The sequence below is a fragment of the Pseudochaenichthys georgianus genome, chromosome 21, assembly GCF_902827115.2.
Source record: "Pseudochaenichthys georgianus chromosome 21, fPseGeo1.2, whole genome shotgun sequence".
Lineage (NCBI taxonomy): Eukaryota > Metazoa > Chordata > Actinopteri > Perciformes > Channichthyidae > Pseudochaenichthys > Pseudochaenichthys georgianus.
The window spans coordinates 32,855,628-32,874,772 of NC_047523.1; the positions used below are offsets into that span (position 1 = coordinate 32,855,628).

General features: G+C 41.7%; 3 protein-coding genes across 4 annotated transcripts; all 3 read left to right on the plus strand.

Moving 5' to 3' along the window:
• The first annotated feature begins 141 nt into the window (after positions 1 to 141).
• rev1 (REV1 DNA directed polymerase) lies at positions 142 to 9,929 on the plus strand. 2 transcript variants are annotated; one of them, XM_071207062.1, is made up of 16 exons: positions 142 to 236; positions 342 to 452; positions 569 to 695; positions 1,717 to 1,845; positions 1,945 to 2,099; positions 2,838 to 2,957; positions 3,046 to 3,266; positions 3,688 to 3,860; positions 4,596 to 4,822; positions 5,188 to 5,381; positions 6,155 to 6,433; positions 6,882 to 6,981; positions 7,090 to 7,289; positions 7,379 to 7,523; positions 7,912 to 8,014; positions 8,110 to 9,929. In XM_071207062.1, exons 1-16 carry the CDS (start codon positions 185 to 187, stop codon positions 8,219 to 8,221), a joined length of 2,448 nt encoding a protein of 815 aa, XP_071063163.1. In that variant the 5' UTR covers positions 142 to 184; the 3' UTR covers positions 8,222 to 9,929. The 2 variants fall into 2 exon arrangements, with proteins under 2 accessions (XP_071063163.1, XP_071063164.1); XM_071207063.1 differs by having other exon boundaries at positions 143 to 236; positions 7,087 to 7,289.
• Positions 9,930 to 13,053: 3,124 nt separating this feature from the next.
• Positions 13,054 to 14,608, plus strand: LOC139435984 (uncharacterized). Its single transcript, XM_071207106.1, has 3 exons — positions 13,054 to 13,364; positions 13,623 to 13,787; positions 14,153 to 14,608. The coding sequence occupies exons 1-3, from the start codon at positions 13,109 to 13,111 to the stop codon at positions 14,434 to 14,436; spliced, it is 705 nt and encodes a 234-aa protein (XP_071063207.1). The 5' UTR covers positions 13,054 to 13,108; the 3' UTR covers positions 14,437 to 14,608.
• A 482-nt stretch (positions 14,609 to 15,090) lies between these two features.
• Positions 15,091 to 18,714, plus strand: txndc9 (thioredoxin domain containing 9). The gene is made up of 5 exons (XM_034109969.2): positions 15,091 to 15,181; positions 16,742 to 16,938; positions 17,409 to 17,527; positions 17,730 to 17,984; positions 18,094 to 18,714. Exons 2-5 carry the CDS (start codon positions 16,765 to 16,767, stop codon positions 18,206 to 18,208), a joined length of 663 nt encoding a protein of 220 aa, XP_033965860.1. The 5' UTR covers positions 15,091 to 15,181; positions 16,742 to 16,764; the 3' UTR covers positions 18,209 to 18,714.
• The last annotated feature ends 431 nt before the right edge of the window (positions 18,715 to 19,145 follow it).

Genomic DNA, 19,145 nt, shown 5'->3' on the forward strand with positions numbered 1-19,145 from the left:
TATTAATGTATGTGTCTCTGCAAATTAAATGATCATTAATCACTAAGTTACAGTACTCCGGGGATCATTAGTTGTTGCATTCATGTCGTGATTTGCGAACCCTTCCTCTGACTTGTTGCTTTTGTTTGTGTGGTCAGGTACGTCTGCACCCACAAGTGTCAAATCGTGTATTTTTCACGTGGACATGGACTGTTTCTTCGTGTCTGTGGGGGTCCGACATCGACCAGAGCTCCAAGGTAAGGCTCCTCTTTGTTTTGAAGTGTCAGCGAACCGGTTTATATTCAACACAACAGCCTCACACGTGCACTCGTCTCCTGGTTGATCTCATGGTTGTGTTGCAGGGAGGCCAGTAGCTGTGACCAGTAGCCGTGGACAGGGCCGGGTCCCCCTGAGGCCCGGGGCCCAGCCTCAGCTAGAGAGCCAGTACTACCAGAGGAAGCATGCTCTCCCTGGTGAGAAGCACATCACACACTGCCTGGTTGTTATGGAGCTTTCTGCTGACCTTGATTTTCTCCGTGTGTTTCCTGTATTATCCTGACACTAAATGTACGGTTGTTCTGCCTCTCAGAGATGGAAGATGAGGATCTGGACAGAAGTCCATCAGAAGACAGTCCTGTCCCGCATACTAACGGAGTGGACCAGGATACTGCCACTCTCTCTAGGGCAGAGATTGCATCCTGCAGTTATGAGGCCAGGTAGGATATTCATTTTCATTGATATTATTTTTTTAGGTGGGCCTTTTTTCTGGTGTTCATTGTAGTGATGTGTCAGTCGCGACTTGGTAAGTGATACAAGACAGAATGATATGACGATCTCCTGCATGCAGTGACGTGTAATATCCAAGGATTAGAGACTATTGGATGCTGCTGTTTTGAGCATTGCAATATATTTATTTTCATTATGTTATTTATTTATGATGATTTTTAGGCTCAGCAAAGATTTGTTGTCAGTTTGTATAGGTGTTGCTATCTGCTGTTTTTAGTGTGGTTCTCCAATCGGAGAGTTACAAGGGTCTGTAAAGGCAATGAAAACAATTGGCCACAGCAAATCATTAATATTACAAATGGAATTTCTACTTTTGAATACTTCAGTACAAAGTCAAAACAGGGCTACATTTGATTCAATTATAAAAGGTATATTTCGCAGATAAACCTAGTAACCCCGCCCCCTTAAAAAAAGAACGGCTCTTTTGAGCGGCTCTCGCAAAGGAACGGAGCCATAAGATCCGGCTGCCTTCAAAGAGCCATAATTCCCATCACTAGTTCATTGCGTAGCTTCAGCTATTATATTCTGGGGGCATGCTGTCCATGTTACAACCCCATACAAACAAATATGTCATATATTTATGGTAGGGTTATGAAATTGGACGTATAATAAACACGAGACATTTAAAGTTTTACTAATAGTTTAAAGAATTTATACATTTTGTGCAAATATGACGAATACAGTTACTTTAATCAACTCTTCAACTTTTTGAGGTCTCTATGCTTATCGCTCAACTTACTGCTATTGTTTTGTAAAATAATGAAAGAGAACACAAAGTCTCCCATCACTGCAACAGTAACATTGAGAGGTGTTCACTCATTCAAACCTCTTTGTCTTTTTAATTGATGGATGAGTGTCTTCAACCGTCCTGTGCTGGTCCTTGAATGCTATGTTTGAGAAGGTGTGGGAACTCCATGTGTTGTACTCACTGTAAGTGGTTCCCTCTCGCAGGCAGGCGGGCGTGAAGAACGGGATGTATTTTGGAAAAGCCAAACAGCTCTGTCCCTCGCTGCAGTCGGTCCCGTATGATTTTGAGGCGTACAAAGAGGTGGCTCTCACCATGTACGAGACTCTGGCCGGGTAAGTAGAAGTCCCTGCTCTTGTCTCACTCACTTCCCTGTCCTCGGACGGGCACAATGACACGAGGCACGCCTTTCTCATTGAATTTGTTCTCTGCAGTTACACCCATGACATCGAGGCTCTGAGCTGTGATGAGCTGCTAATCGACGGTTCTGCTCTGCTGGCCGAGCTGCGCATCGACCCTCAAGATCTGGCCCGCACCATCCGAGCCGACATCAAGGAGAAAACGGGATGCTGTGCTTCAGTGGGCATGGGTGAGTTTCTGTGGGTCTGTACTGTAAAATACATCAAGACGGCGTTTCCGTTTGATCAGAATCTAAATTCCTGAGCTCTGTTAAGCGCCCCGATAAACATTCCTGTTTGTCATCTTGCAATATACTCATTTATAAAAATAGTTATCACCGCAATAAACCGTATTTAATTTTGTCTTAACGTACATTATTTAATTTCATATTCTGTTATATATCATGTTCTATTTACATGTATATAGACTTTTTGCACTACTTTGTATTTTTGTATTTTATTATATATGTTGCTTTGTTGGAGGAGCTCAGGTCAGAAGAATTTCATTGCCATATGACAATAAAACCTTGATATATAATGACTTCACACACTCGACATGTGAAAGTGTTACAGGAGCCATAACAGTATTAGACAAGAGTGTGTACAGTTAAGTGATTTCGGTACTTTTTTTTTTTTTTTAAAGGAACTCAAACTTAAAAGCAGGAAAAGTACTAATAAACTACTCACCAAAACTCAGAATAGTGAGAATCGTAGCGCTTTTTTGAAAATCCATCATTTATTATTAAATATAGGGAAGGAAAGCACACATTAGTAATAGAATCAAAATGAAGACAAATAAGTAGACAACCATGGCTAAAAATGAGTATCGGCAATTAAAAATAACAAACAAGTGACATAAGTTACATATTTAGGTGTTGAGACATTATAACAGTGTCACGGTTACAGACTCAAACTGCTCTTCTGTTCAGGGTCCAACATCCTTCTGGCTCGGCTGGCGACCCGAAAGGCCAAGCCGGACGGACAGCACCTCCTGAAGCCTGAAGAGGTGGATGATTTCATCAGAGAGCTGCCGGTGACCAGCCTGCCAGGTACACAGCTCCACCTGCTGGTCATGACCGTACACATACGGTGTTTCCTGTAGAAACTATTTGATTGATTGTTGTTTTTTGTATCCAGGTGTGGGGCCTGTAATGGGCAGGAAGCTGGCAGGAATGGGTGTGCGGTCCTGTGGGGATCTCCAGCAGGTTTCTCTGTCTCAGCTGCAGAAGAAGTTCGGACCCCGGACCGGACAGACTCTGTTCCGCTTCTGCAGGGGCCTCGACGAGCGGCCCGTCCGCTACGAGAAGGAGAGGAAGTCTGTCTCTGCTGAGATGAACTACAACATCCGCTTCACTAAGGTTGGACCGACCTCTCTCTGTCCTGTTTCAGTTATTATTTCTGTAGTTCTTTATTTGTGCATACTTAAAGAAAAGAAAGACATGAGCAAATGCACAGGTGGGCTACTGTATATGCTCGCTATCAATCTAGCAAAGATTATTTCAAAATATTCCCAGAAATAAATACAAAAATACAATTTCTAGTTATTTACTACTAGTTGTACTAGAGATTAAAACACCAAAGAAGTAACAATAAATAAAAACAAGCATTGCAAATAGAAAAATGTGTACTGCTTACATTCACTGTATTTTACTTAATTACCTGTGCTACCATCACAATAATGATTTTAAGATAAAATAAGAAAAAGTGACTGCAAAGATTCTTATCTTCTCCCCATTTCCCACTGTTCTCCAACCCTCTCTCCCCTCCCTCTGTGTCCAGGTGGACGAGGCGGAGTCTTTCCTCAATAACCTGTCCATGGAGGTGCAGAAACGTTTACAAGACGCCGGGCTGCGGGGCCGCAGAGTTACCCTGAAGGTCATGGTGCGCAAGGCTGGAGCGCCACTGGAGCCGGCTAAATACGGAGGTCATGGCATATGTGACAACCTCGCCAGGTGAGAGAGCGACCGTCAACAATGCTCTGATCAAACAGAACCGCTGGTCAGCTGATCGACCAGTGACCAGCCAATCCCTGTCGTATGTAAAAGTACATCATGTCGTTGGTGTGGAAGTTCCTCAGTGTTGCCAGGAGGACATAAAGCTGACACATTAAAATCCTAAATAAGCTGTGTAGAAACAACCTGTAAGACAAGAAGGTTCTGTAAGCTTGTGCAGTTTGGGAGAAAAGTATTTTTTTTAATAGTCATGGACGTACAAGTCAATTTCCAAGAATAATAAGCAACACATTTTTTCTGTATATGCTGTAATTGTATTTCTAAGAAACTGAAGAAAACAGAAAATGGAGAAAATCTTAATTCGGCACGTCGGCTTTAAAAAAAAAAAAGGAAATTGAAAAAAGTGCATCTGTACCATAATCCCTGTGTGTGTGTGTGTGTGTGTGTGTGTGTGTGTGTGTGTGTGTGTGTGTGTGTGTGTGTGTGTGTGTGTGTGTGTGTGTGTGTGTGTGTGTGTGTGTGTGTGTGTGTGTGTGTGTGTGTGTGTGTGTGTGTGTGTGTGTGTGTGTGTGTGTGTGTGTGTGTGTGTGTGTGTGTGTGTGTGTGTGTGTGTGTGTGTGTGTGTGTGTGTGTGTGTGTGTGTGTGTGTGTGTGTGTGTGTGTGTGTGTGTGTGTGTGTGAGTGAGAAGTGATTTATAATGTCCTCTCTCCCTTGCTCTCCGTCTCCTCCGTCAGGACTGTGATGCTCGCTCAGTCCACAGACAGCGGTCAGCTGATCGCCGCTGCGGTCATCAAGCTGTTCCACGCCATGAAGCTTCAGGTCCAGGAGATGAGGGGGATCGGCATCCAGGTCCAGCTCCTCGACGGACACCACTCCGGCCCCCAGGACTCCGCGGGCCCCGGGTCTCGCTCCATCAAACAAATGTTTCTACGCCAGGGAAGTGGCAGATCCAGAAAAATAGGTCGGTGTAAAGTCTCTGTGTTTCAGGTTGTATCTTTGTTGTCGTCTATAACACCTCTTGTTGTTAAATACCAACCAACTATGTGCAATATATATATGTGCCGTTAATAACTGTGCAATATATACCTGGCTGCTAAATCCTCAGAACTGTTACAGGATGTGTTTTTTTAAATTGTGTAACTTTTTTAAACTTTTTTTTATTTGATTATAATTAGTTTATCTTTAATACTTTTGTCTGCATGCTTCCTAGGTAACATTAAGCTGGCTCTTTTCTGCTGTAACAATGTAAATGTCCCCTCTGTGGGACGAATAAAGGTATTCTAGTTCTGATTCTGAAATCTATTCTGTTTAACATCAACGTTACAGAACCTACAGACGACCGCTCACATCAGGAGAATTCTTCCCTAAACGTGGGCCCGTCCTCCAGCTCCACTCCTCGTCCTCTGTCCTCCCCCGAGCCGGTCCCCGGGACGAGCAGAGACCAGCACGCAGGCGGACACACTCCCAAAAACTCCCGAGCACGTCTCAACTTCAGTATCGAAATCCCCTCCCCTTCACAGGTAAGGACTTGAAGGAGATATCTTTTCATCATTAAGATTGTATTGTATATTTTCAAAGACAGGAAACACAACGATACAAGACAAGGACAGGGCTCACACACATGGTGAGGGGAGGTTACAGTGTTATGTTATGCATGCTCATGGTATCATGATTTACTCCATAACAAAAATATACTTTCATTATTAATTTATTCTATTTGTACTTGTTCTAAATGTATCCTTTTTGGTTTTGTGAAGGAGATCTCTGAGTGATTGCAGGAGCTGAACGGTTAAATGTTTTAAACAAGTTGTGTCGTGGCTTCCTTCCTTGTTTCCTATCAAGCTGATAGACGCCCTAAACAGACATTTCCAACTCGTTTTCTTTCCTTTATATTTGTGTTACTTACAGTTGATAGTTTGGATGATATTATGCAATGGGTTTGCTCAAAATAAAATAACACACTTTTACACATACAACAAAGAAAAGAGGCCTTTACAATAGTCAAAACAAAGAGGCAAAACTCAAATAAAATGAAAAACAACTTAGGTATTCTTTCTTGCTTTCTTTCTTTGTTAAGGCTTATGTAGCTTGGTAACTTAAATGGCGGTTGAACGGTTAAAAACTGTGCCTCGGTGGAGTCTTTCTAACAGGTTGCCCATCTCTGTCACTTTAGCGCAGGCCCCGTGGGAATTGTAGTCTTTTATAGTGTGTTGACTACAGACGTCACGATTAGGTGGCCTTTTTTTTTATAAAAACAAAATGCTGGCTCTAAAAACGTGCGTTTCCTCCCCAGGTGGATCGCTCTGTGTTGGAGGCACTGCCTGCAGATCTGAGAGAGCAGGTGGAGCAGTCGTGGACCAACCGGGACAGGACCTCGAGCCACCGTCGCCCCCCCAGCCCGACGCCCCCCGCTCCTCCCCCCCCGCCTCCCTCTGTGAGGTCTCGACCCCCCTCCCCCCCTCCCCCTGCTGCCTTAGCGCTGTACACGCCCCCCGCCGGCACGCTGCTGCTTCAGCTCCCAGACCAGCCCGACAGTCCGGGGATTGTTCTGGAACTACCACACTTCTCACAGGTAGGAAGGCAACCCATTGAGATTTAGCCTTGAGGACATCGTCTGTATTGCATGTTAAAAAAATATTGATAAATCATGTCTTTAAGAAGCACCTTTTATCCGTCACAAATTATACAGAAAAGCTGTAATTTAAAATGTAACATATCGCCTATTAAAAAAGAAATACTGTCGGTAATATTTAACTAATTTAATAATATATTATATTACATTATATATCATTCATTTCATTCTGTTTTTGGTCAACTGAATTCAACAAAATTACGAGAGTACGTCTATAACAACTGTCCAAGAGCGTGATTTAAGAGGCGCTGGATTATTTACTTAATATCAATATTTCTATCTTTTACAGTAAATTCCGTCTAACAGTTTATTGACAACTGTGGTATAGTGAAACATGTTTGCGACTAGTTGTCCCGTTTTACTAAGTCTTCCTGCTTCCTGCCTGCAGGTGGATCCGGACGTATTTGCCGCCCTTCCCAAAGAGCTGCAGGACGAACTGAAGAATGCCTACAACCGAGTAACACATGTCCAGCCTCAGGCAAAAATATGTAAGTCTCCAGGGGGATTTGTTAGGAATGAGTTGAGCTTTTTTCGACTATTAATATAAGCAGCGATATTCTCTTTGTCTCATGTTTTCCCTGTTGGTTTCTCAGCAGTGGAGCAGAAGAATCCTCTGCTGCAGCTCAAACAGCCGGGAGTTGGAGTTGGTCGGGTGAAGCGGCGCTACAAGAGAAAAAATGCAGGGAGTCCCGTTAAAAAAGGTCCCTCGCCTGTGAAGAGACGAAACACGACAAACAGCCCGGCCAAAACCCTGCCCCCCCCTCTAAAACCACGGGAACCAATAAACACATTGAAGGTAAGTCAAGAACAGTTTCCTTCATAAACATGGTGGCAGTGTGTGAAGATAATTTATGGCTCACACCTTCTTTTTTTTTTCCTTCATAGACGGAAAATGGTCCCTCCACGTCAAACCCTAAAGCAGACATCGCAGGGTCCAAATTCATCCCCCGCCCTGCTCCTGTGCTGGCCGGAGCCTACGACATGACGGACATTAGGACGCTGCTACGGGAATGGGTCACCACCATAACAGGTATACTGTGAAGCAGAGCTGCAACGGTTAACATACCACTTATTTGATCCACAGTAAAATAACACAAGTATTTTTTATGCATGAAATCAGAATCTGAAATATGGAGATGTCCTGCTTTTTGTGTTTTATATGTTTTAAAACTTTTATGTCATGATGAACTGAATATATTTGGGTTTTGGACTGACAACAAAAGGCGTTGTGAGAAAATATTTAGGTCTTTCAGAGAGTTGGATTTACATTTTTGACTATTTTCAGCACCAAACTATCTAGAAAATAATCTTAAAATGTGTTTTAGTCGTACAGTAAAGAACAGTTGTCTCATAGTGCCTACTTATGCAATTACCTATGCGGTTAGGCATTTTAATCACTTTTTTTCCACTTTTGTTAGAACCCATGGAGGAGGACATCCTGCAGGTGGTGAAGTTCTGCACTGATCTGATCGAGGATAAAGATCTGGAGAAATTGGATTTGATTATAAAATATATGAAAAGGTAGGTACAGCCCCCCCCCCCTGCATTCCCCCACATCCCCCCGCCTTTATGTTCTTATTTGAATGTATTCCTTATCTCTGGTGTTTCCCCTGCAGGCTCATGCAGCGGTCGCTGGAGTCGGTTTGGAGCATGGCTTTCGACTTTATTCTAGACAACGTGCAGTTGGTGGTGCAGCAGACGTATGGTAGCACCCTGAAGGTAGCATGAAGAGGAAGGTGCACTGTGTTCACTGTGTGTTACCATGACACCCTTTTTGTTTTGTTACTATCACAAGGACATCTGCAATACAAATGATGACGTCTAAATGATGCTTTTCCTGCTCAACACCCTGTTCTCAGTGGCGAGAGTAAGACACAATTTAACGACTTCACACACTCGGCGTGTGAAAGTGTTACAGGAGCCATAACAGTATTAGACAAGAGTGTGTACATTTAAGTGATTTCGGTACTTTTTTTTTTTTTTAAAGGAACACAAACTTAAAAGCAGGAAAAGTACTAATAAACTACTCACCAAAACTCAGAATAGTGATAATCGTAGCGCTTTTTTGAAAATCCATCCTTTTCCATATGGAGTTCTTTTCTAAATATATAAAGTTTTATATACTGATTTTTGCAGGTGGAGTTTTAACTGTTTCTTATTAAAAAAAAAACAGGTCTTATAAGATTTAAAATGTCCCTCCTGATTTCCATCTGCACTTATGTGATCTGAAGGTTTGAATAATGTAAGTCACAGGCACATTTCTATGTTTCTTTTGCAGTTAAATAAGGTTTAAAATGACAACATAATCGTCATGTTAAAACACAAAGCACCTTTTAGAGATTTCAGAATCGGTTAGGGTTGTAGCACTCCTCAGACTTAGGACTTATGGATAAAGGACAAAACATTTCCTTGGTGCTCCGAGCTACTTGGACTAACCTGTGATGTATCTACTACTGCTGTCTCAAAAAAAGCCAACAAAACATAGTCTGCTGCATACAGTAGTATCTTTATTCCTCTTCTCTTGTAAAAAAAAGTGCCAAACCTTGTTATTATAGTATGTAAATAATGTTTTTAAAGACACTTGTTTAAAGAAAAAGATGTACGTGGAGGATTTACCTCTTGTATTGTTTACATGTAGTGAATTCTTAGTAACTGTCTCTAAATTGTAAAATCTCCTCAATCTCTAATTGTTTGTAAGTGTTCCAACATGGAAGCTGGTCAAAGCACTTCCTGTGAGGTTAACTGTTGATTCTCAGTAGCACTCTGACTCTGCGGATGAGGACAGGGGTTATGGCGATCAATAAGTAGCCTACGCAGTTGTTTTTTTTCACTAGCAGATGAGATGTCCCTTCAAGATAATGTAAAGTTTCATACAGCCTTTGTATCTGCAGAAAATCTTTTCTAGTGTTCCAGCCTAGTCACAAATCTGAATATTGAGATAATGCTGGATTTGACCAGGTGAGCTGATTTTTAACTCAATGTTTGTACTTGTACTTCATTCAATGGAGACGTTTCCTGATACATGTGTATGGCTTGTGGCTACATCATTGTATTTCTGTGATTTAACGTTATGATTGGTGATTAGAAGTACTCAGCAGATGCGGCTGGCTGGCTAGCTTGTGATCTCACCATGCAGGACATTATGTACGTGTGGTTGGAAAGGTTTCTCAAAGCAGTATCCCCAATATGCAAACCAAATCAATCGTTTATGTTTTCAACTTGTTGAAATGAATGTAATTCAGAATGTGTAAGTCTCCGCTCACTTTCCAGATGTTTGCTTCTCTTCACCTGTCATATCTTTCTGGAAGGAATGGCCAGGAGTTAAAACTGGCCAGTCTTGTCTTCTCTAAACTGGCTTGTGCCTGAAGACCTGAAGCTGTGAAATTGTTTGTAAGTTTTCTAAAATCTTGGTAATAAACTGTAAATTCTGTATTCATTGATGTGTCTTTGTCATTGATTATATATATATATATATATATATATATATATATATATATATATATACCATTTTAGGATGGTTTCCAACCATGACGATGTCGGTTCTTAAAATATTATTTGAAAATGGTGATTTTACAAATTAAAAATATGAACAAATGGCTAGTCTTGAAAAACAAGGCTATCCTCTTCTTGCAGGCATGAAATCCACTAATTTGAAAACATGCAGAATTGTTTGTTAGAGCCAATAAACACTTAATAATGATAATAATAGATTTAATTTGTTAGCACTTTTACAGGTGCTCAAAGACGCTCGGCTTTACAGATATAGTGAAGGGAAAAGAAAAGGAAGGAACAACAAATAAATATATAGTTAAAGTCAAATAATACAAAAACAATCACAAATTAAAAGCCAGATTGAAGAGGTGAGTTTTTGTGAGTTTTTTGAAGGTGGTGAGGTCAGTGCAGTCTCTGATGGGTTGGGGGAGTGAGTTCCAGAGGGAGGGGGCAGCGACAAGAAGGCTCTGTCCCCCCCAGGTCCAGTGATTGGTGCGGGTGGGGATGGATAGGTTGGCTTCTGATGAGCGGAGGCAGCGGGAAGGTGGTCCAGCAGGTCTGTGAGGTAGGGGGGGGCTGATTGTTGAGGGCTTTGTGAGCAATGAGGAGGACTTTGAAGTTGATTCTTTGACGGACGGGGAGCCAGTGGAGGTTCTGGAGGCCGGGAGTGATGTGGTCTCGGGAGCGGGTGTGGGTGAGGAGGCGGGCAGCAGAGTTCTGGATATGTTGGAGTTTATTGATTAGGTTGGATGGTATGCCGTAGCGTAGAGGATGCTATTGCAGTAGTCGAGTCGTTGTCACGGCTGCTGTCTTCCTGGTCATCTTAACTGTGTTACTCTGGGTTGTATGTAAATGAGCTGTGCGGGTGCCCTGACGTGATTGGCTGCCATCTCCTGGTCCGCCTCCTGAAGATTGTGATTGGAGCACCCCAATCGCAACGCACAGCCGACGCACACCTGCTGGGCCCTTTCTCATTTCATCAAATCCCCCTCCTCGACTCCTCGGTCCTCCGGTAGTTACCCGGAAATGAATTTTAGCGCGCCATGTTGAAGGACATCTCATTTCTCTAAATCAGGGGTGTCAAACTCAAATTCATCGCGGGCCACATTAGCATTATGGTTGCACTCAAAGGGCCGGTTGTAACCATATAAATATATAAAATATACAAAATAATGTAAAATTATAATTACATTATTGCCTCTGCATTGGATTATTATCGGATAGGGTAATAACTTAGTAATTAACTACGTCTGAAAGCAGAAGTCCAGGGCAAATAATTCTCTCTTCATGTAACCGTATAAGAACATATTATATTCTTTGCAAGTTCTTGCGGGCCACATCAAATGAAGTCGCGGGCCGGATTTGGCCCCCGGGCCTTGAGTTTGACACCCCTGCTCTAAATGCACTTCCAGGACCGAGGACCGAGCGTCGAGGACGCTCTGGAGGAGCTATAACCGAGGATACACTGATGGGTCCTCCACGGTCCTCCACGGCTCCTTCGTGGATGCATTTCCGGCAACAGAGATGTTTCAAAGAGTCGTGACGCACGGCCGGACTTATCTCAGCCAATGACAGCTCTGCATGCATCCCCTGGATATTATTTTATTAACTGCTTTCATCGCGACACGATGTTTACAGTGAGAACAGCTGTGAGGTCCGTGCAGAAAGCATAGCAGGCCTACTCTCTTTATTTGCTTTAATTTAGTAGATATCTACAAACAAAGAGTCGATATTTTTCTAAAACCATCTAGTGCTTCACAATAAAATACACAACGGCTGAAGCCTGTTTTAGGGTGTGTGTGTGTGTGTGTGTGTGTGTGTGTGTGTGTGTGTGTGTGTGTGTGTGTGTGTGTGTGTGTGTGTGTGTGTGTGTGTGTGTGTGTGTGTGTGTGTGTGTGTGTGTGTGTGTGTGTGAAAATTCATATCAAAACCTAAATGAGTAAATCCATTTTAGTTTGAGAAGTATAACACAGCATTTATGATAATGAAAAGGAATATAAAATAGGTTATTCATTTTAAAATTGGCAGACAATGTGCAGCATAGTCTTAAAAAACAAAAGTACAAACAAGACATTAACATTGTTATTTGAATCATGTGCGGCGGCGAGCAGTGCAATGGTCTTGTGATCGCTGTGTCCACAAAGTGGTTCTGTAGTTTCCACTGTGTGTGTGTGTGTGTGTGTGTGTGTGTGTGTGTGTGTGTGTGTGTGTGTGTGTGTGTGTGTGTGTGTGTGTGTGTGTGTGTGTGTGTGTGTGTGTGGTACAGTGTCTGCGTAGATGCAGCGGACAGACAGGTCTCAGTTGGTTTGGTGTCCTCTGCTTACTTTTAATACTTGTAAATACAACTTTTGGCCCGTAATTTATTTTCCTCATTGTAGCGACAAGAGGGGAGAAGGGGGGGGGGGGGGGGATATATCCAGTCTCTGATAGTGTTACGTTATTATGAGAGTGCTCTGTTTGATTCTGAAATTGTATAAATATATACATATATGTGTGTGTGTGTGTGTGTGTGTGTGTGTGTGTGTGTGTGTGTGTGTGTGTGTGTGTGTGTGTGTGTGTGTGTGTGTGTGTATGTGTCCGCATCTGTAGCCTGTTATTGTCTCATTATACCGCACTGTGAATGAATTAAAAGTAAATATATAAGTCGTCATGAACACATCTGTCCATCAGACAGAGGGCTGCTGTGCCTCCTTTCATCATTAATGGACGTCTCTTTAAAATGACCGCTCAGAGGAGAGGAGTTCTCATTTCTCTAACCGCCTGCTGCTTCCCCTCTTCGGCTCCTCGGCTCGCATCTCCTGTGGGCGGGACTAATGGCGCATTTCCACTGCAGCGGGTAGCCCCGTTTAAGCGTCCTTAACCGTCCAGGCCAGTTTTTGGTGGCCTTTCCATATAGCCTAGTACCGGCTAGCGGGTACTTTTTCCCTCTTTTTCCGGCCCCATAAAATCGTGGTTCTATCAGACCAGGCCAGGGCTGTGACGTCAACACTCTCGACTGCTGATTGGTCAGAGAGAATCGTCACAAGATCGCGCGCGAGTTCATCCCTAGCATCGCATATATATTTAGAAGCAAGCTTGCAGCATTTTTATAAACAGCATTTAGTAAACGGAGGAGCTACAAAAATGGCTACGTTTTTTAAGAAAAGCACACCGTGGTCGACCGAGGAGGTGACGACGTTCCTTCATCTCATTGGGGATGATAAAATCCAGCGGGAGCTCGACGGAACAACGCGAAATGTAAAAGTGTTCCAGGATGTCTCTGCACAGATGTCCGAACGCGGATTTTCGAGGACTTTCCTGCAGTGTAGGGAACAACTGAAAAAGATGAGGAGGGAGGGAGGCCTGGACTCTGCAACGGCTTTACTGGAGTCCCTGCAAGGTACGCTCACTTATAACAAAGAAGTCTATTTTATTCTTACATTAATGTTCGACAACCCCATGCTTTTATGGAGCCCCGAAGAGCTACATAGCTAGCTAAGGCAGATCGCCTAGGCAGATAGCCTTAGCTAGAGCTATTGTTTGCTAACACCATATGTGCCATTGTTTACGTTCAGTTTTTCTTTACTATAGTTGTTGTTGCTATTTAGTATTGTGCTGCAGTAGTTTGTGGAATTAAGAAGTAATTTTGCTGTTCTAGATGATTACATTGGGACTTGTGAGGAGGAACATTCCCGAACAACGGTTGATGGCAGTGTTCCGTCCACATCGTCATTGAATCCAGAACGGACCCCAGCCGAAGACCCTAACCCGACTCAACCACCAACACCGAGTGCCATCACGACACCGCAGCGTGTGGTTCTAGGTAAGAAATAGAAATGGCAAAAAGACTGGAATTGTGTTTTGTTTTTTTAAACTTTGGATCATCCATCGTCAGTAATTAAAATAAGCTATACCACTGTATGGAAATGCTCTGTTACAAGTAAATTCTACATAGGATGTCACAGTTGTCTGTGACATCCTATCATATACATATATTTATATTCATTATCAACAGGCTGGACATAATGTAATGCACTTTCACAATCATTGTAAAAATCTAGGGCCAGAACTTTCTTTAGTTCACCTTACTGTTGTTCTGTTTATACATGTTATTCTTATATCCTTGTGTGACCTGTACCTGTCCTGTGTTTTTTCCTTATTGCTAATTATTATCTTATTGTCACCCAGGCAAGAGGAAACGAGGAGGAGAGGATTGGGCCCAGCGGCACCATGAACAGCACATGGCCCAGCTGGAACGGCACCTGGACTGGGCCAAAGCGTCTGAGCGGAGATGGGAGTTGGATGCGGCCTTGAGAAAGGAGGAGGCCGCCTTGAGAAGGGAGGAGGCCGCCTTGAGAAGGGAGGAGGCCGCTCAAACAGAGACCTTCAACCTAGCCTTCCTGCGCACTCTTGGCGAGGTGCTAGGGGGAATGGGCAGCCGACGTGGCCAGTCTCCTCCTCGTCCAACTTAAAATAACCTTAATAGTTATTGTATTTTTTTTTTCTAGTTAATTTTTAAATTTGTACTTTCTTGTTTATTTATGTTCTTTAAAATGTTCATTTTATTTTTACAATGCCATGTATGTTTATGCTGGCTGCAATACAGTTTTTAATTTGTATTGTTTAATGGCATGCCTTTTTGATACACCATATTTTTTTTTTGTATACTGCCATCAATAAAGTACTTATTTGACTCATCTTATCTCTTGTTGATAATGAATTGCACCCAACAGAAAAAAAATCAGATTCACATAATCTTGAGTTAGAGAAGATATAAACATACATGAATTTATAAAGGAATAACAAACACCATCAGTTAGGAAAAAGCCCCTTAGTTTTAAGAGATTTAAAGCAAGAAATTGAGTTTGCTAGCTTGAGGTCCTCCTCTAAAACATTATTACATGTTGTGATTTAACGGTCAATAATGTCCCTTAACAATCACCTTCTTATCGACATTATGTTTTGCATGTTTGCAAGATTTTTATTTTTGTATGGTTATGGTGGCCAATATATAATAGTTTGTTTTCCATTATTGAATGTCAATATATTTAGATAGATAATTGATAAATATAATATAAATACATAGCTTTATGAAAACAGCGTTATTTCATGTTATGAAATGCCCGGATGTAGTATAACGTCAACCGGATATGGTGTAACGTCATAGCCTCAGCAACCGTTCGCATTTCGCGCAACTGAAGTATCAGCTCTGATCAGGTAACCGATAATTTAACAGCATTAAGGTTATGAATTCGCACACTGTTATCAACACAACACATAATTGACTTATTTTATCTTACACCCATGTGACGTGTTTTCTGATACCCCTGTGAGTGTGTACATCTATGAAACTCATGGCCAACGGTAGCTAGCTTAGCATGCTAACACACGCATTTGTCTGGGTTTTTTGTTAATGACTGGCAGAAAATATCAACTTGTTAGCTTCATTCATCGATTGACAGACGTGTTATAAATAGCTGCACGGTAAGCTAAAGCTAAAAAATGTCGCGGAAATGGACAAACTGTACCAAGTTTGTAATGAAGCTCACGTAGGTCTATTGGGAATAACCAAGCGACGAAAAGAAGGTGTGCCCAGTTGTCACAAAGGGTCGAACAGTCTCTTATATTCGACAGGTTTCAAATTGGTTAAAATGACCAGCAGTTATTTATGTGGCGACCATAATAACAGCTGTTTGAATTCTCTGGATGTCAAGAAAATGACCCTCAATGCTTCACTTGTTATATCCTCAAGCTTAAGGTTCAATGCAATGTTCTCTTTATACATCCATGGTGCAATGGACCACTGTCTATGTCGGTAGCAACATTTAACGAGAAGCAACGTTCTGTCGTCTGTGGCATCTGCTACCGTTGTTGGATAAAATGTCAACAACTTTCTTAAGGGTTTATTTGAGTCTGGAAAGGATATGTTACCTGGATTACATTTGTCATTGTTGCTTACATATTTTCTATTTGTTATAACGTGTGTAAAGATTCAAAGGTTTTATTGTCATATGCACAGTAGCTATAGTTTAATTATGACAATGAAAATCTCAAATTAGACTAAGATGAGCTAAAAACTGAATATATAGTAAAAAAACAAACAATAATAAAATACTGTTTATAGTCACAATAAATATGTGAAATGCAAACAGCCGAATGCTTTAAGTCATGAAGGCATTTCACAGAGCCCAGGAGTGCCTTCATAAAGCATTCATCTGTTAAAGCATTGTTGGCACAGATATTTTATTTAGATATTTGAATCGTTTACATGGAAAATGATCAAACTAAACTATACATAAAACACCGTGACTTTAGGCATATTGTTTCTCCTCAATGACTGGTGGACGGTAAAGTTACATTACATGCTGCGTTGCTCATGTTAGGGCATTTATTACAGTTTATTAGATACACCTAGCTGAATCAGTACCCTGCTAAAAAACTTCAACTACATGATGGTTCCTATGTTCACTTTTTGTTTAGTCATTCAACAGTATGTCCAACGGGTTGCAGTCAGTGAAGATAGACACAATATTAGAAACAGACTTCAGTGTAGCAAAATGCTATTCAACATCCTCACAAACAGCCCCGAAAACAACCTTAAAGATTTAACAACTCGAAACAGAGTGTAGTATATTATAGTTTGCTTCTTTTGTATAATTGTGGCATGTCGTAGGCCGGTATGGACATGAGAAATGTAATCTGTCGTCTTATTGTTTATTTGTTTCCGACCTCCTGTCTCGGCTTACACTATCTGTTCTTTCCCCTCCCTACATTCAGAGAAAGATCCACACAGAGCCACCATGGCCGACCAATCGATGGACATCCTGTCAAAGGTTCTGGAGCAGACCGCCAAGTTGGTGGAGGAGAAGTTGGATGCACAGATGAGCAAACTGAATGAAATTGATGAAGATGATTTGGAGAGACTGAAGGAGAGGCGGTTAGAGGCGCTTAAGAAAGCCCAGAAACAGAAGCAGGTATATTTTTCTTAAGGGCAGACAAACTAAACCTATGTTGTGTGTGTATATATATATATCATGCCATATGATTGAGAAATCCAAATGTCAGGGTGACGGTGGTTGTGGAATATGTATAAGTTGTGTGGACTTGTGAGAAAGACATTGTTGGATAATCAGAAATCAGTGAGACCTGTTTCTTCACAGAGACGTTATTAAACTGTTGCTTGTCATCAGTTTTATTCAGAGCCCTTCAAGTCTCAGAATCTCCCCTTCTTTATTTGAAAGATTTGGAAAAGTATTTGAGTTTTTCATAAAGACCACGTTGGGAAGCATTGTTTTTGTTGTTAAACTAACTGTTGTTTTGGAGTTGGTCTAAACAGCAGGATTATATATGGATATTATATCGGGGGGGGGGGGGAGCTTGAATGCGAAAGCCAGTCATTCTATTTCAGTGTTCTGCTCCTCACCCTAGTATTCTTGTTTTGAAGGAGTGGTTGAATAAAGGCCACGGAGAGTACAGAGAGATCTCCAGTGAGAAAGACTTTTTCGGCGAAGTCAAAGACAGCAAGAACGTCGTCTGCCACTTCTACAAAGGCTCCACCTTCAGGTCAGTCCATCGCTGGTGTATATGTACATCAATGAAGTGACAGAGGTGTACCATTTTGAAGATGTTTTTCTAGTTTTATTTTGACCATTCAATTGGTTCAGCTATAACTTTTCTTTAATGTTAGGTCTCCTCTTTGTTTTAAATGTCAGTAACTTTGTGCGTTGTCATCCGGCTGTTAAACTCTTCTGTCCCCTACATGTAGGTGTAAGATCCTCGACAAACACTTGACCATCTTGGCAAAGAAGCACGTTGAGACCAAATTCATCACACTGAACGTGGATAAGGCCCCGTTTCTGACAGACAGGCTGCGGATCAAAGTTATTCCCACCATGTGCCTGCTTATTGACGGAAAAACAAAGGACTATGTGGTGGGATTCACCGACATGGGAAACACTGACGATTTTTCCACAGAGATGCTGGAATGGAGACTCGGTTGTGCGGATGTGATCAACTACAGGTGAGATACCACCTTCAGCTAGCATGCGTTATAGCTACAGAATCAAAGTTATGAGTGGATAAAAACACACGCGTTCTGCTCTTAACTTCATCCTTTTCTCCTGTTGTAGTGGCAACCTGATGGAGCCTCCTACAGGACCGGTGAGGTCGGGCACTAAGTTCACAAAGGTGGACAAGAAAACCATCCGAGGGCGAACCTACGACTCAGACTCAGATTCTGACTGAAAAGCTCCGACTCATCCTGTTTCTCTTTTAATAAACATTCTGCTTATACTTTTCCTGTCCTCTCCGTGACTTAACCTTTTATTCTATTTCATATTTTTATTTCTATCATATCATGTTTTCCATAAAATCTTGTTTCAGCTTTTTTTAACGAATTGCCTTCCATGTTTGAATAACATCAACATGACAAACATGCCTTTTAATAACATGGAAACTTCTAGCTGATACAGAAAGCTTCACTGAGCCATTGGTCCAATATCTCCCACGTGCTGGTGTTGATTTTCTCAGTGACTGAAACCTTGACGCTTCCTCATGAATTGCAGGCATTCTCATTCACATTGTTCTGATTCTCCTGTGTTTCCTTGTTCCTCTGAGTCTGACGTTAGGACGGAAAACATGATGCAGAATTACCTAGATAATCAAAAGTGTCAGAAAACATTTTTACACATTTACTTGTAGCAGGAGTTTGACTTGACTAATGCAGACTTAATAAAAATATGACTTCAAAATATCTGCCTCTGGAATTTTGTTATTCTCTGTGTGAAAAACTGATAAAGCAAATTGTAGCACACAAAGTTAGTATGGTAAAAACCCTACTAAAACATGATCCTTCAATTCCCATAATGCATTGCAATGTACCTCGTTTGACTCTTCTTCCCTGGAAAAGATGAATGCAGGGAGTATAACCCTTTAGTGTGATTCAGGTGTCTTCCATTACGCTGGCTGATCAGAGCTCAGGTTATAGTTGGTTTGGGATAACTGAGAATTACATGTCACTAAACTGAAATGACCAATAAGAATATAAATGTACGTAAATAGAACCGTCTTAACATGAGCAACAGGACAGTGATGCATGAAAAACAGCCATTGCGTACCAACTTAAACTGTCCCAATGCCATACTAGACGTTTTTTCTACATTCCCAAAGAACATCAAGGAGC

Excerpts from the sequence above, each read along its gene's own strand:
- rev1 (XM_071207063.1), top strand. The coding sequence starts at position 185 with ATGGACTGTTTCTTCGTGTCTGTGGGGGTCCGACATCGACCAGAGCTC. Across the intron at positions 2,958-3,045 it reads GCCGGTGACCAGCCTGCCAG|GTGTGGGGCCTGTAATGGGC; the intron begins GTACACAGCTCC and ends TTTTGTATCCAG. Across the intron at positions 6,982-7,086 it reads CCAGCCTCAGGCAAAAATAT|CAGTGGAGCAGAAGAATCCT; the intron begins GTAAGTCTCCAG and ends TTGGTTTCTCAG.
- LOC139435984 (XM_071207106.1), top strand. The coding sequence starts at position 13,109 with ATGGCTACGTTTTTTAAGAAAAGCACACCGTGGTCGACCGAGGAGGTG. Across the intron at positions 13,365-13,622 it reads TTTACTGGAGTCCCTGCAAG|ATGATTACATTGGGACTTGT; the intron begins GTACGCTCACTT and ends TTGCTGTTCTAG. Across the intron at positions 13,788-14,152 it reads ACCGCAGCGTGTGGTTCTAG|GCAAGAGGAAACGAGGAGGA; the intron begins GTAAGAAATAGA and ends ATTGTCACCCAG.
- txndc9 (XM_034109969.2), top strand. The coding sequence starts at position 16,765 with ATGGCCGACCAATCGATGGACATCCTGTCAAAGGTTCTGGAGCAGACC. Across the intron at positions 16,939-17,408 it reads AAGCCCAGAAACAGAAGCAG|GAGTGGTTGAATAAAGGCCA; the intron begins GTATATTTTTCT and ends CTTGTTTTGAAG. Across the intron at positions 17,985-18,093 it reads GCGGATGTGATCAACTACAG|TGGCAACCTGATGGAGCCTC; the intron begins GTGAGATACCAC and ends CTCCTGTTGTAG.